Genomic DNA, 14087 nt, shown 5'->3' with positions numbered 1-14087 from the left:
TGTTTCCAGGTGATGCAGTTTTGGACCAACTAAGGGAAGATAAGGAGACTGCAGAGAGTCAGGCATGTATACCTTTCCTCTCATCCGGAATAATAATTATAATTACCGTATTTTCCGGACTATAAGTCGCACTTTTTTTCATACTTTGGCTGGTCCTGCGACTTATAGTCAGGTGCGACTTATATATCAAAATATTTATAATTTCACGTTTTTAAATGTTATTTCATGCTGAAAACATTACCGTCTAAAGCCGCCAGAGGGCGCTCTAGGCTTGTGACAACTATATGCTGCTCCTAAAGACAACTGAGAAAGAAAAGAAACTGCAGGTAGTAAAATATGCAGCCGAAAACGGTAATCGAGCAGCAGAAAGAAAGTTTGGAGTGAGAGAGAAACTTGTGAGGGACTGGCGAAAAGGTGAGTCTTACTGCAATGAAGGAAACAAAGAAAGCTAGTCGCGCGCTGAAAGCAAGATGGGCAGAGCTGGAGGAACGAGTCCACAGATGTAGATGCACGTCAATGGTGCAGTTACGTCTCCACGCCCTGGTAGTTGTTCTGTATTCTGTTGTATAGTTGAATAACTGTTAATGTGTTACGTTAACATACCGGACACCTACCGTATTCAGCCCCTTGTTCTGTGTGCTACTGTGTAGTTGAATAACTTGCCTTTCCAGATTAAATGTCTGTTCTTGATCTTGGATTTTGTGAAATCAATTTCTAAATAAATGCGACTTATCGTCCAGTGCGACTTATATATGTTTTTTTCCTCTTCATGACGCATTTTTTGACTGATGCGACTTATACTCCGGAGCGACTTATAGTCCGGAAAATACGGTATTATTTATATGCCTGGATAGATTGAGGTTTTTTCCATTCATACAGTGCATTCAGTGTAAAGATGCTTCCCTACACTGGCCCATATGATCTTCTGGTTTGACAACTCCTCAGTGTCATTTACATTGTCATCATATTTGGGGCAGTCGTACGGAAACGGTCTTATTGAATGCTGTTTGTGAAATGACTGTGCTGCGTACTCAGGCATTTACTAACAAGTACTACTTCTGATGTAGCAGTTGACTCTGTATTTTACAGTTTACTGTTGAGTCATGTAACTGTTACAGTATTATGTTTTTACAGAGGTGAAATGAGTCCAAATTGATTTGACATTTAATTAAAAGCATACTGAACTTCTGGCATCATCTCGGCTCTTGCAGCGGTGACATGAATTGGTATCACAGTTGTATTGGAGCATTTCACCCACAGTGGTGGGATGATGGCATGTGTCCCAGAACCTTCACTTAACTCTCATTTCCTGCCTCTGTTTACTTTGAAATGTAATACTGATCTGAGTGACTTGAGTGTGTTGGCTGGCAGTAGGTGGGTCCTAATTTGAATTTCAATATTTTTTTTCTTCTCTTTCTTAAACACCAACTCCTCTCCTCTGCCCTGTCTCTGATGTTGGCAATGCTACACCACCATCAGGCAGCGGTTTGTTAATGTTTTTCATCAGCTTCACTTGTGCATGTTTGTCTGTCACTGTGGCTCTTATGTTTCGTCCGGTGGATCACATTATAGTTGGTGTCAAAAAATACAAACCAAGCTTGATTTCTCAAAACCTTTTAGCATTCAATCTCTCTGCTGAAATTACTATGAAAAATTACAGTTATCATAGATGCTTAGCAGATCAGATCTGTTAAGGATTACTTTTACTTACCGTAAGTGGGACTCTCTTCGTGACTCATTTAAGTGTCAATCAAGCTTGGAGTTTTCTTTAGCTGACAACTCAGTTCACCATCATAGTAAAGATTAGATTTATTTATTTATTTTAGTGCTGTCAAACGATTAAAATATTTAATTGCGATTAAACGCATTAACGTTATAGTTAACTCACAGTTAATCGCACATTTTTATCTATTCTAAATGTCACTAGATTTCTTTTTGTTCAATTATTTTTTTCTCATTTTAATGCTCTTATCAACATGGAAAAGTGGATCGGCTTGCTTTGTGCTTTTGTCGCCTGGCTTTGACGAGGGGGCGGAAAATTCGCATCAGCTGTGTGCTTGGCCATCAAGTGGTATTTCAGACTGGACGTGCTGCGATGATAGCTCAGTTCACAACGACAAAACGCACAGATCACTTTGGTCTTGTCAATGGAACCATTTGGCAACTTTTTAAAAGTAAACTTTCCATTCAGAATCTTATTGGCATCCATTTCGGCGTCTTGCGCTCGCCATCCACTCAAAACGTAACATTAGCCTACTACTCTTTGGCCGACTCACAAGCCCAAACAAGTGTGTGCGGCGTACCTGTTGTTTTGTTTCCGGTCTAGCTAGATCCGGTGTGGTGTTGTAGTTTTTCTAACGTTAGTAGTTGTTACAACAGCATGTGAAAAAAAAACTGCAAAGTTTGCTATGCCAAAAAGAACGTTAATCTCGCGATAAAAAAATTGACGGCGTTAAAATGGGTTTGCGTTAACGCCGTTAATAACGCCTTTAACGGACAGCACTAATTTATTTATTTTTTGGGGGATATGGTGGGGCATAGTTTCTATTATCTAAATTAGGACTGTCACAGCATTGAGGCAGTGTCTTAGCACATAATACAATGAATAAATGTCACAGGGAGACCCTAAAATAATTGTCAATATTGTATTGGATAAAGGATGATAATTCTCCACCAGCAGCACTGATGCTACTGTTGTGTACCTTTACAGATTGAGTTCCTGAATTCAGTCATCATTGACCTCCAGAGGAAAAATGAGGAGCTTAAGGACAAATTGGAGAAAATGGCAACTGCTGCTCTCAATGGGAATAATTCAAGTGAGCTGGATAACTATGACAGGTAAGTCCCATTCATAGCAGACTTTCTCAGACTTAAAAAAACAACTGTGTGGCAGTACAACTTTTTTAGTTACACACAGAGCTGATTTCCTTTTTTCTGCAGCCATGACAAGGAACCCGTGAAGAAGAAGGCTCCTCCCAGGCTGTTCTGTGACATCTGCGACTGCTTTGACCTCCATGACACCGAGGACTGTCCCACACAAATGCAGATGCCCGACTCCCCTCCACACACCACCTACCACGGCAATAAGGGCGAAGAACGGTCCTACTGCGATATCTGTGAGGTCTTTGGCCACTGGACCGAATCCTGTAATGATGACCAGACCTTTTAAGCCTTTTTCCACCCTCGTTCGCACAATCGGTATATTTGCACATCATGTTAGATTACGCCGTGCTTTTAAAGTCTTGGTTTGTATATGTGTGCATTTCGTGTGCTTGTTTTTGCCAAGCGTCTTTATTGTCCATGCCAGTCCATAAGGGCTTTTATTGGAGAATAGTCTCCTCAGAATCTCTTTCCAAAAATTCACACATCCCAAAAAATATATATACCGCAGTTTACAATTTGTAATTGTAAATTACTTTGGAACTTCCTGGGTTTGTGTGAGTGATACTGTAGGTGGATGTGGGAGAATCGATGATCTTCAGATATTTTACTTTATCAATATCCTAACATTGTTTGCACAGCTTGTTGGGGAGATACAAAGATAATATAGTATCATGAAAGGTGTTTATTTGAAAATGTAAATTACTTGATTGAAAAAAATATCAGTTTGCGCAAAAAATTGGTGAGCTATAGTTTATTTTTTTATGCCTGGAAATACTATATGTACTTAAAGGTTTGATGGTATGTGTGTAATTTTGTGAAGGGTAATCGCAGGGGAGAGATTTTCTCACTCTTGCCTGGAGTAGACCAGGGCTGTTTGGCTTTAGGAACTTTTTTTACGGTCTTCATGAAGGAACTGATGGGTGATTGTTTAAAAAAAGAAGCGGTGAAACTTAAAGCACTTCACACCTACTGTAACCCTTCCGTTCCAGTGAAATGGCCTTTCCAAAAGGTTTCTTTGAAATTAAGATACTCTCTGTATGAAACAATGAAATACATAGGCAATTCTTTGAAAATGTTTTGAATATCTGTATAAAATAAATTAAATTTATGTATACATTTAAAATGAAACATCTCTGTATTGATTGTTCATTTGAAAGCACTATTCACACTGCTTATGATGTTTATGACTGGGTGCAATGCACAATCATTAAAGTCGCTATTAAAGGAAGGTTCGACAGCATGTTTTAGACTGCACTTTTACATGTCTATTCAGCTTGTTGCAGTGCTCGCCTTATAATTGCATCATCTTGAGTTGAACTAGGACTGGACTGGTTTGGAGATAAATGGTTCCACGGTGTACAGTAGCTCAAACTGAAAATAAGTAAGCAAGCCAAGTTTGCTTTAGGAGTTTTGGTGTGGGAGCAGAAGTTGAGCTTCAGATGCAGACTGCCATTTCTCCAGCTCCACACTCAACTCCACAGTCATCAGTTTTAGGTGGGCGAACACAGAGTTGTCTGTGTGGACATCCATCTCCTCGCATTCTTTCCTTCCCTTTCCTTTGCCTACAGAAGATGATATCAAACAGGATTCATGATGTTAAGCAGACTGAACAATCAAAGCACAGCCCTTTTAATTTTTCCTTTTACGTACATTTGATGCCAAATACTTAGTATATAAACCACATATGCTATATAGGTCAGCCTAAGAATAACACCATTCTAGACATATTTTACAGTATTTGGTATGTCAAAACCATTTTAAAATGAATAATCTCTTCTCAGTTTTACAGTTGGGAAAAGTGATTTGATGACATTCTTCAGATGATTAACCTTTTGAAGTTGCTGTATTCTTCTGTTTAGTACTGCTGCCTCCTCTCTGCTTTGATTCCTTGTCCTCTTTGGTTTTCTTTCCCAGATCCTAAAGATGATTGAAAAACATATCCCACATGAAATATGTCCGTTTGATAATTGAGAATCCTGTTTGCTGTCCCATATGTTGATAGTTTCTGTCCCTTTTATAGTCAATACCACTTTTCTAAAGATTATTTTTTGGGGGCATTTTAGGCCTTTATTTCCACAGGACAGATGAAGACATGAAAGGGGAGAGAGAGGGGGAATGACATGCAGCAAAGGGCCGCAGTCGAACCCGCGGCCACTGCGTCGAGGAGTAAACCTCTATATGTGTGTGTGTGTGCCTGCTCTACCAACTGAGCTAACCCGGCCACAATACCACTCTTCTAGACATAAATCCTGTCTCGGTGTTTTCCAATTTGAAATTTTGAAAGCCGTTTCCTAATAATTTCTGTGAAATGGACCAGGTAATGATTGTACTACTGTACCTCAGCAACGCCCTGGCTGTGTAAACACCTGTTTAGCATGTAAACTTGCCTTTTCAAGTGTTTGTGTAGCTTCCACCTCAGACTCAGTGTGTAGAGCAGCAAGTTCACAGAGGACCTCAACCTTTTGACCTCTTCTGACCAGGCTTTGCAGGGGGACGTGGACAGAGCCAAGGACTCTTCTGATGGGGGCATCCTGGACCAGCTCTGGTACAGATTTCTTCTTTTTGTCTTTTGACTTGTCTTTGGTGGAACCAGATTTGATTGGCGACTGAGGAAGACGCCACAGACATGAAATTAGGATATTTAGATGTCTAATATTATCTGCCCAAACAGACTTTCAGTACTTGCTCAGAGCTGATGTGACAAGCTCTGGTGGACTTACCAGTGGATTGTTTTTTGAAGCCTTGATATCTTAATGGAACTTCTAATCTGTGCCACCAATATACATATTAAAATCATGATACAGTGACAGAACCGTGGTCCTCTGCAAAGTGCACCTTTACAAACCATGGCGTGTGTGAAAATTGAAAACTTTTTTTTTGTGTAACAATTTATATAACTTAACTATTTTGCAAAGGAAGGCTGAAATAGAATATAAATTTAGAATTAAAAAAAAAGACCCTGACATGCTCTCTTCAAAAAGTCAGAATACACTACCATCAACCAAAAGAAAATTACAATACTGATGTCAGAAATCAAGCTTGCAACCTTCTGGTTATTGGTCAGCCTAATACTATGTAAAATGATAAATTATAATATAAAAAAACGTGTAATTATGCAATTACTTTTGGATCGATATGTATATCATTATTAATACTTATAAAAGCATTTAAAAAAACAAATGAACTATAATACATTGGTGTTTGGCCACAGTTTAATGAGATTGGCCTGTGACCAGATGTAAAAATAAAAATACCAGGTTAGTTTCAGCACATCAGTTGCCGTAGTAACATACACAGATTTCCAGTAATCACGGTTTCTTTCGAGCCCCGTTCTGGAAATGAACAATCCAGGATTTCCCTAAAAGTCTATTCAATATATGTGTTCACCCATTAGTCCTTATTTTTCTAACGTTGACTAATACAGTTTGTGATTCAGTGGGAATTCAATTAAAACTCACTTCTTTCTCTTTCCCGCCTTTCTTCTCTTTTACAGTTTGGCTGGGTTTGGCCACTGGGATGTCTTCAGAGGCTGCAGGCCATGACAGGACCTAAAATGTCAAATGGCAGAATATGAGCACATTCTGCATCTAAACGTTTACCCATGTGGTGTCTTAAATAGTAATGCTGTGATGCTGTATGAAGAGGAATCCGCCGACACTGTTCTTGATTATAAAAAGGTTTATTACAAGCAAAGATTCAGCATCAATTTTACAAACTCCTGCAGAGAGCTTGGAGAACGACCAACCCAAATTCTTCCAAAAAGTCGTTCTGCCTTTTCTTTGTGTGAACAACGTATATATCCTATGCATTGTATCAACATAGGACGTAATTTTGTAAGTATATCATTGGATCAGGTAACTAGCCAATCAATGCCTGTTATCTGGCACAACTCCAAAAAAGGTCTCTTCTGTCTTGGGGGGACCTCTGCTCATGTTAACAATTTCCAGATGTTCTCAGTAAACGTAGAGTAAAGTTCATGCATCCTCCTTATACCAAGTCTTAAGTCAAAGTGTATAGAATGTTATAGGATGTCAATATACCACACCCACATAAGCATTATTTTCTTTACCTTTTCCTCCTCTATCGTAAGATAAAGTCCTTGATTGAAGAATCTCTTTAAGCCTCCCAGATCATTAACAATGTATGTTTGTGTGTCACTGAAGGCCATGCACTCTGACCATGTCAGCTTTGATGTGCTGTGTCTTGACACTGTCGAAAAAGAAATCAGAAAAATGAAAAAGTGAAAGTATGGCACACAGTGGGTACTACATGTACAAAAACACAGACACAAAAACAGTCTGGCTTTTGGCGAGTCAGAGACCCATAGTTGAAAGAATATACAGTATATAGGGGAGAGCTTGTCATAAGGGTAAGTTGTCACACAGGTTACATCTCCAACACCAGAAGGCACTTTCTAAAAACTAAAAAAACTAAACTGCATTATATAATTAATACAACTTTGATAAGTATGTTCAACTATATTAAGAGAACAGTATATTTTGATGCTTAAACCAAAGACCTGTACTAAGGCTATTGTGGTATAGCTAGCAATAGCACACATGTCACTATGCAAACAGAATGAAGAAAATAAAGGAAGGAGCATATAAGTTACTTCAACATCAATTACACAACTGCAAAAATGAGTCCTCTACTTGTATTCATGTTCTTATTTGTTAAAAAATATGTGATAATTATTTTATTATCTAAAGATTATACATTTGTGAACAAGAATTTATTATTTCATTTAATATGGAAAATGAGTGACTGTGATGTACTGAGTCGGAGAAATTGAAGTAAGAGCAAAAAAGTGTGGCAATGCCCCGCTCTACCCTACAAACAAACCTCTGATTAAGTGGAAAGTTAAGAAAAAGGTTTGACACATGATAAATGATAAGTTTAGTCATCCGGTTTCAGGGGGTGTGTACAACTCTCCTTTCCCTGACAGCAGTTGTGTAAATTCTACAGAAACTGATAAGAAAGTGTAAATCCCAGTTATATAGGATACATTACTAAATTAAATGAATCCAAACCTCATACTGGCATTATTTCTAAACTCCTTTATACTACTGCACTGAATGTCATGCAATGACAACCTGTTTTTATTTTTTATTTTTGATCAATCTGTAGCAACAACTGCATCGCTCTATCAGTGTTTGTGATTTAACTCGTCAAATGAGGGAAGTGTTATTACCATGTGCAAAATCATGGCAGGTTTCCCCAGTATACACCGTCAAGTCTTGTGTGTCTGGTTTGGACGATTCTTTTTCACAATTTTTGTTTGATTGTAGGTCAGCATCACTGAAGCAGTCTTCTGTTACATGTGCAGCGTCAAATTTCCACTCACTGTCGAAGTTCTGTGAACAGCACCACAAAAAAAGACGATGATTTAAAAGATAGTTTCTGCACAAGTTCACTCATTATCTAAACTCAATTGTTCACATTCCACATTGTTTTATGTTCGTTTTAAGATACTCTTACAAAACTAGGCACATAAAAAACTGATGTGTATTCAAGGCACGTGAGCATTGAACAAATATAGTTGGTAAACAGTTTTTTGTTGTAATGGTACTGCCTGCAATGACAATAAAGTTGAGCCTAGTCTAATCTAATCGTAAAGAGGGAATTTCAAATTTGTGAAACAAATATAACGTGTAAATGTATTGTCATTTACTAAATGAAACTGTCAGAAGATTAAATGTGTCAAAAACACATTTGATTGGAATTTATTTTTCACTCGGACATTCTGGACAGTATTAAACTTACAGACATGTAAAGAGCTGGAAAAGTGTAGGAAGGATACGTCACCAGGTTAACAGTTTGATGACTAAGGAACTCGTATGTGATAAAATAGCTGTAGGTGATAACAGGGAAGTCAGGAGCGTTTTCATCCACACTCATCAGTGGGTCTGGGATTCCTCTCATCCTGCCCACACTCACTGTGGCTGATGCCCGGTCCACTATCAGATCTGTACATATGGATAAAATTACAAAGCTTCTTACTTAGAAAATTAAAATGAAACAAGCCCACATTCACAGGAGTCAGATCTACTAATGGCAAAGTCTCACCACTCTTCTTGGCCAAGCCCCTAAAACAATGTCTTTCCTCAGGGGAGATCCATGAGCCGTCCAGACAAGAGAGCTGTGGGAGACTGTCCACAGTGAAACCCGGGTAGCAGGGAGCAAGAGTGAAGGGGTTTCCCTCCAGCACCAGCGTCCTGAGGCAGGGGAGCGTGCTCAAGGCCTTCAGCAGGGACTGCTGGTCCTGAAACTCACAGTCACTTAGGTCCAGACACACCAGCTGTGGCCTGAGGTCAGAGACAGAACAGCAGTGTGTTGTACAGCAAGACTAATGACTTGAAAATGAGGAAGTGGATGGATTCATTTTTCCTTTTTATTTATAAATAAGAATGGCTGAAATAAAAGCAACAGAGACCAAGATATCCTGACTTTTGTTCCCCTAGTATGGGTCAAGCTCCAGAATCATGGATTGAAAACCCCTGCTGCCTAAATGCCCACTCATTTCAAACGCCACAATTCCAGTTGGTAATGCAGTTTGACTTTAAATGTTTAACATTTAAAGTCTCTGTTTTTGACACAGCAAGCTTAAAAATCACCCCGCAACAGACAAACTGTGTGTTTTCAGGCCAGGCTTCTGTTAACGGTTGTATAGAAATACTGAGATCATGAGTCAAAGCACCCCCAAATTTCTGTAAAAGTTTCTATTAATTTGGATAATTTTTAATTGATTCAACTGGTCATACCTTTTTGTATTTTTTTTGTATTTATTTAAAAATTTAAAAATGTCCCAGTTTCTGTACATGATGATCTAAAAGCTGTTGTCTAAGGGTATTCTCTACACCAAGAATAATTTGTGATGGCAAAAAAAAAAAAAAACATAAAAAGGATGTCTCAAGCCTGAGCTGAGATAATTCTTTTTTTTTCAAACTTCCATAAAATACATTATACAACTGATTTCATAGGATGTGTAGTACTGAATAAACTGAACTTCATGTGTTTTTAGTTATTTACAATTCTTTTGGATGATAAAGAAGAAAAGCTTAAGAAATTAATTTCCCCTGGCTTACTAATATGATAACCATATTATATTTAGTAAGCTGATCTTTGAGGAGTGTTTCAAAGTATTTGCCTCCTGAAATTCATCAGGAAACACAAGTCATCTTGTCCTCACTGAAAATTAAAAAAAAAGTCCAACAGTGCCTCCCAGCTTTACTATAATACTTAACTTTCATATCAGTTGATAAAATGGTAGAGTGGGTGTAACTTCGTAAAAGTGAAACCACAGTTAGATGTGATTATTTTGGGTGGAATCAAACCAGTTTCTACCTGACAGCATCAACTGTTGTCATCACTGTGTTATCATCACCAGCTGAATCACTGGAAAACTACCAGAGTTGCCTCAGCAGGTGTCACCGCTAATAAAGCAGTTACACTGCCATCAAATCAGTACATGTGTGAAATCAGTCACGACATGATGTAATTATCTTACCTTACAAACAATACAAAAAAAAAGTACACAATCCTACTTGAGTTCTTGTTGACCTGATTACCCCTTTAAAACCAGCAAGCTTAGTGTGTGTGTGTGTGTGTGTGTGTGTGTGTGTGTATATGTGTGTGTGTGTGTGTGTGTGTGTGTGTGTGTGTGTGTGTGTGTGAACTAACCAGTGTCTTCCTGTAAGATAACAGACATCGTCATAGGAACCCAGACTGTTTGAGCCGAGGCCGAGGTACTGTAGGCGAGGAGGCAAGCTGTTGTTAAGACTGTTTAGAGCAGACAACTGGTTTGCACGTAGCTCCAAAATCTTTGAAAGAAACATATTCATAATCAGAGTTAGTCATCACCACATCACAAAGCCTGCTACACTTTGATCTATGTGTTAAAACTGTAACGTTGCACTGACATACCTAAACATGTGACGTCACAGCAGGTGTTTTACATTTGATGTGATGAAAGGCAGGGAAAGCTCTCTGCTTTTTATGATTTAATTGGGAATCACCCTTCATTGACAAACCTTTGCAGAGGAAACTCACCTTTAAAGTGCTGGGAAGGTTTTCTGCAGGGATGTCTGAGATTTTGTTGGCACTCAGCACCAATTCCTCCAGCTTTGAGAACTTTAACAGGCCATCATCGATGACTGTTACCTGAACACAACACAGACAAAACATCAAGTACAACTTTTCAGAATCGTGTAAAAGCATCAGCACTTTGTTATTTGTGTTTTGAACAAGGTCAGGAGCAGAGTTGTCACAAGGTGTTACATACCTAAGTGGGTACTCAGAGCCAGTCAGCCACCAGAGGAGCCAGAGACAAATTTAAAATGTAATATATATTTTTGGGATCCTCTGTTTATTTTATCTCCATGTTTTGGATTTAGGGGTGCAATGACAAACTTTAAGATTTGGGGATTGCTCTAACTAACTTCAGAATTATAACAAATACCACATTTTTGGGCTTTTTTACCTGATTTCTTTGGATTCAGAGACACTCAAACAAGTTTTGGCATTATAACAAATACCATATTGTAGCGTTGGAGGGTGGGTGTAGTGGAAAGCCTCCCAGCATGCAACAGGACAGCAGGTTCATGGACACCAGCCTCTGTTTATGCATGTTTCTGTAACATAGCATTATGGTGTTTGACATCTTGTTCTATAATGTGTTTGCACTGTTCCTACAGGTCATCTGTGGTTATTTCAGTGGAGCAGATATAGTGTAAGTTTGGTAATGCGTCCACAGATAAGAGTGCAAAGGTAGTTTGTTGTTGTACTGATGATCAACTCCGCTCTGAGAAGCTAAAGGACTCTTTTGAACTGGAAATTTTGAATTACTGAGTTCTTCTGAGAGAACACCATTATATGCCATAGTATTTTGGGGACCATTATTATAATAGTATACTTAGCTTTTAAATTTTTTCTTTTTTCTTAAGAATGACACTGTATAAGAAGAGTGGCTTGAATCAAATTTAAAGTACAACATTTGGGTGTAAAATCTGTCCACTTACGTCCTTGTCCACGATGCGAAATGTAATAAAGTAATTGTAAATGAAGTCTGTGTGCAGGCGTTCAGGTGTGAGCACTGCCAGCTGTCTCAGGGCCGGAGCTTGAGGGCTCCATGATTCATCGTGCTGCCACGGAGAGTGAGGGCAGCTTAGAAGATCCAGGAGGGCGTCTGTCTCCTCTGTCTTTGCTCCCTCTCTACTGTCTTTGGTCTTTCTCTGAGAACATAATCACAACCAAGCTACTGTAGTGTTGGACCCCAGGAAGACTAGCTGGTCGTCAAGGCGTCAGCTAATGGGGATCCTTAATAAACTAAACTAAACTACTGTATGCAGTGATGAGAGTGCTGTAAACCACTGAATAGACATGATTTTTGATGATAATCTAGAAAACACTGCAACCTTAAAAATAAACTCACCCAGGTGCCATGTCCACATGGAAAGTCATTTAGACACAGGCGGTGAATCTGCTCCTCTAACACAGCAGAAAGCTTGTTTGAGCTCATGTCTACCAACAGTTGTTACTGTAGGACATTTTGCATAGATTTGTTAAGAGAAACACAATAGCTACCAAATGAAATGATACCTCATTTTGCTTTGGTCAGTCTTCCAGGGAAGAGGTCTCTGGTGTTTATTTACAAATGGTTGTCAGTTGCCTGGCAACAGCTGGGACTCACTCCAGGAACACTGCATCCGGTCAGGACTTCAGTGCAAGGGTAGCAGCTAAAAATGCTATGACTCTGAAATCCTTTGTTTTCTGCTTAGTAACTATCAAAAATGTATATTTAGAAGAATTTAAGAAGGAAAATAAGATATAATAAAAACATGAAATTGATGTCAGGTTTAGAGAAATTCTCCTTTAAACCGGGACATTTCTGCAGCATACATAATATGGCCCCACATTTTTGACTGCATTGTTGACAGTGCACTTTGTGGACAGTGACAAATGCATCAAATTTGACTAACTGACTGGGACACTTAATGGTACTGAGCCATTGTGAATGTTATTAGTTACAACCATATACAAACGTAAATAAATTGGTACTTCTATGGTTAGTTCTATGGTCTGCGTTTTTCCTGCTATGACAAAGTAAAAATTTAATTTTGCATTCACAACTTTCTTCCTACATTGTAATGTGAAAATGTATTGGCCTTTGTAGAAATGTTTCTTCAAACAAATGTATTTTTTCCTGAACTTTGTAAATCCCAAAGGATCAAAAAATGTTCACCTTAAATCTGTCTGCTATGATTCAACAACCACCTTCCTCACAACTCTATAATAACTGATAAACCAAATACACCAGAAAATGATAATGAGGACCTTGAAGTTATTTAAGTAGCAGCTGTATTTAGGCACTGCAGTGCTTTAGAGCTAAGTGCTAACATCAACATGCTAACATGCTCACAATAATACTAACAAGCTGATGTTTAGCACGTATACAGTGCTGCTCATGAGTATTGGAACCCATGCTAAAGTTGACTAAAAAGAGGAATAAAAAAATCATCTTTTGGAAATTGATCTTAATGTCTTAATTGAAACAATTAGGAAAAATCCAACCTTTGAGAACACAATGTATCGTAAATAAATAAATGTTCTTCCTTAAAATACAGGGGGCATAAGTATAGACACCCCTATGTTAAATTCCCATAGAAGCAGGCAGATTTTTATTTTTAAAGGCCAGTTATTTCATGGATCCAGGATACTATGCATCCTGATAAAGTTCCCTTGGCCTTTGGAATTAAAATAGCCTCACATCATCACAAAGCCTTCACCATACCTAGAGAATGGCATGGGGTACTTTCCATAAGATCATCTCTCAATGCAAATCAAACCAGCTATTAGGCTAACTGAACTAAAACCATGCCAATCTCTAGGTATGGTGAAGGGTATGTGATGATGTGGGGCTATTTTAATTCCAAAGGCCAAGGGAACTTTATCAGGATGCATAGTATCCTGGATCCATGAAATAACTGGCCTTTAAAAATAAAAATCTGCCTGCCTCTATGGAAATTTAACATAGGGGTGTCTATACTTATGCCCCCTGTATTTTAAGGAAGAAAATTTATTTATTTACAATACATTATTATTATTCATTATTATCATTATTCATTCACAAAGAAGATGAAGATGAAGTGTTCTCAAAGGTTGGATTTTTCCTATTTTTTTCAATTAAGGCATTAAGATCAATTTCC

At 38.3% G+C, this 14087-nt stretch overlaps 2 protein-coding genes across 14 annotated transcripts in view; one reads left to right on the top strand and one right to left on the bottom strand.

The window, feature by feature from the left end:
* The window catches only part of clip1a (CAP-GLY domain containing linker protein 1a), a 29139-nt gene extending 25769 nt beyond the window's left edge, over nucleotides 1–3370 (top strand). For 8 of the 11 annotated variants that reach the window (XM_031308969.2, XM_031308963.2, XM_031308971.2 and 5 more), the window contains 4 exons: nucleotides 10–62; nucleotides 1480–1485; nucleotides 2711–2838; nucleotides 2941–3370. In XM_031308969.2, coding sequence (XP_031164829.1) covers nucleotides 10–62; nucleotides 1480–1485; nucleotides 2711–2838; nucleotides 2941–3169 — 416 coding nt within the window. In that variant the 3' untranslated portion in view covers nucleotides 3170–3370. The other 3 variants (XM_031308974.2, XM_031308966.2, XM_031308972.2) reach the window with 2 other exon arrangements.
* Nucleotides 3371–3622: 252 nt separating this feature from the next.
* Nucleotides 3623–12646, bottom strand: LOC116056695 (leucine-rich repeat-containing protein 43). Of its 3 annotated transcripts, none has more exons than XM_031308982.2 (12): nucleotides 12314–12646; nucleotides 11901–12113; nucleotides 10933–11043; nucleotides 10564–10631; nucleotides 8950–9188; nucleotides 8647–8849; nucleotides 8075–8237; nucleotides 6953–7092; nucleotides 6342–6431; nucleotides 5271–5489; nucleotides 4713–4800; nucleotides 3623–4445 (listed from the first exon to the last, which is right to left on the bottom strand). In XM_031308982.2, the coding sequence occupies exons 1-12, from the start codon at nucleotides 12398–12400 to the stop codon at nucleotides 4285–4287; spliced, it is 1782 nt and encodes a 593-aa protein (XP_031164842.1). In that variant the 5' UTR covers nucleotides 12401–12646; the 3' UTR covers nucleotides 3623–4284. The 3 variants fall into 3 exon arrangements, with proteins under 3 accessions (XP_031164842.1, XP_031164840.1, XP_031164841.1); XM_031308980.2 differs by having other exon boundaries at nucleotides 10564–10703; nucleotides 12314–12645; XM_031308981.2 differs by having other exon boundaries at nucleotides 8689–8849; nucleotides 10564–10703; nucleotides 12314–12644.
* Nucleotides 12647–14087: the final 1441 nt, after the last annotated feature.

Source organism: Sander lucioperca, chromosome 2 (genome assembly GCF_008315115.2).
Source record: "Sander lucioperca isolate FBNREF2018 chromosome 2, SLUC_FBN_1.2, whole genome shotgun sequence".
NCBI classification, from domain to species: Eukaryota; Metazoa; Chordata; class Actinopteri; order Perciformes; family Percidae; genus Sander; species Sander lucioperca.
This window is presented reverse-complemented; position numbering and strand designations above follow the sequence as displayed.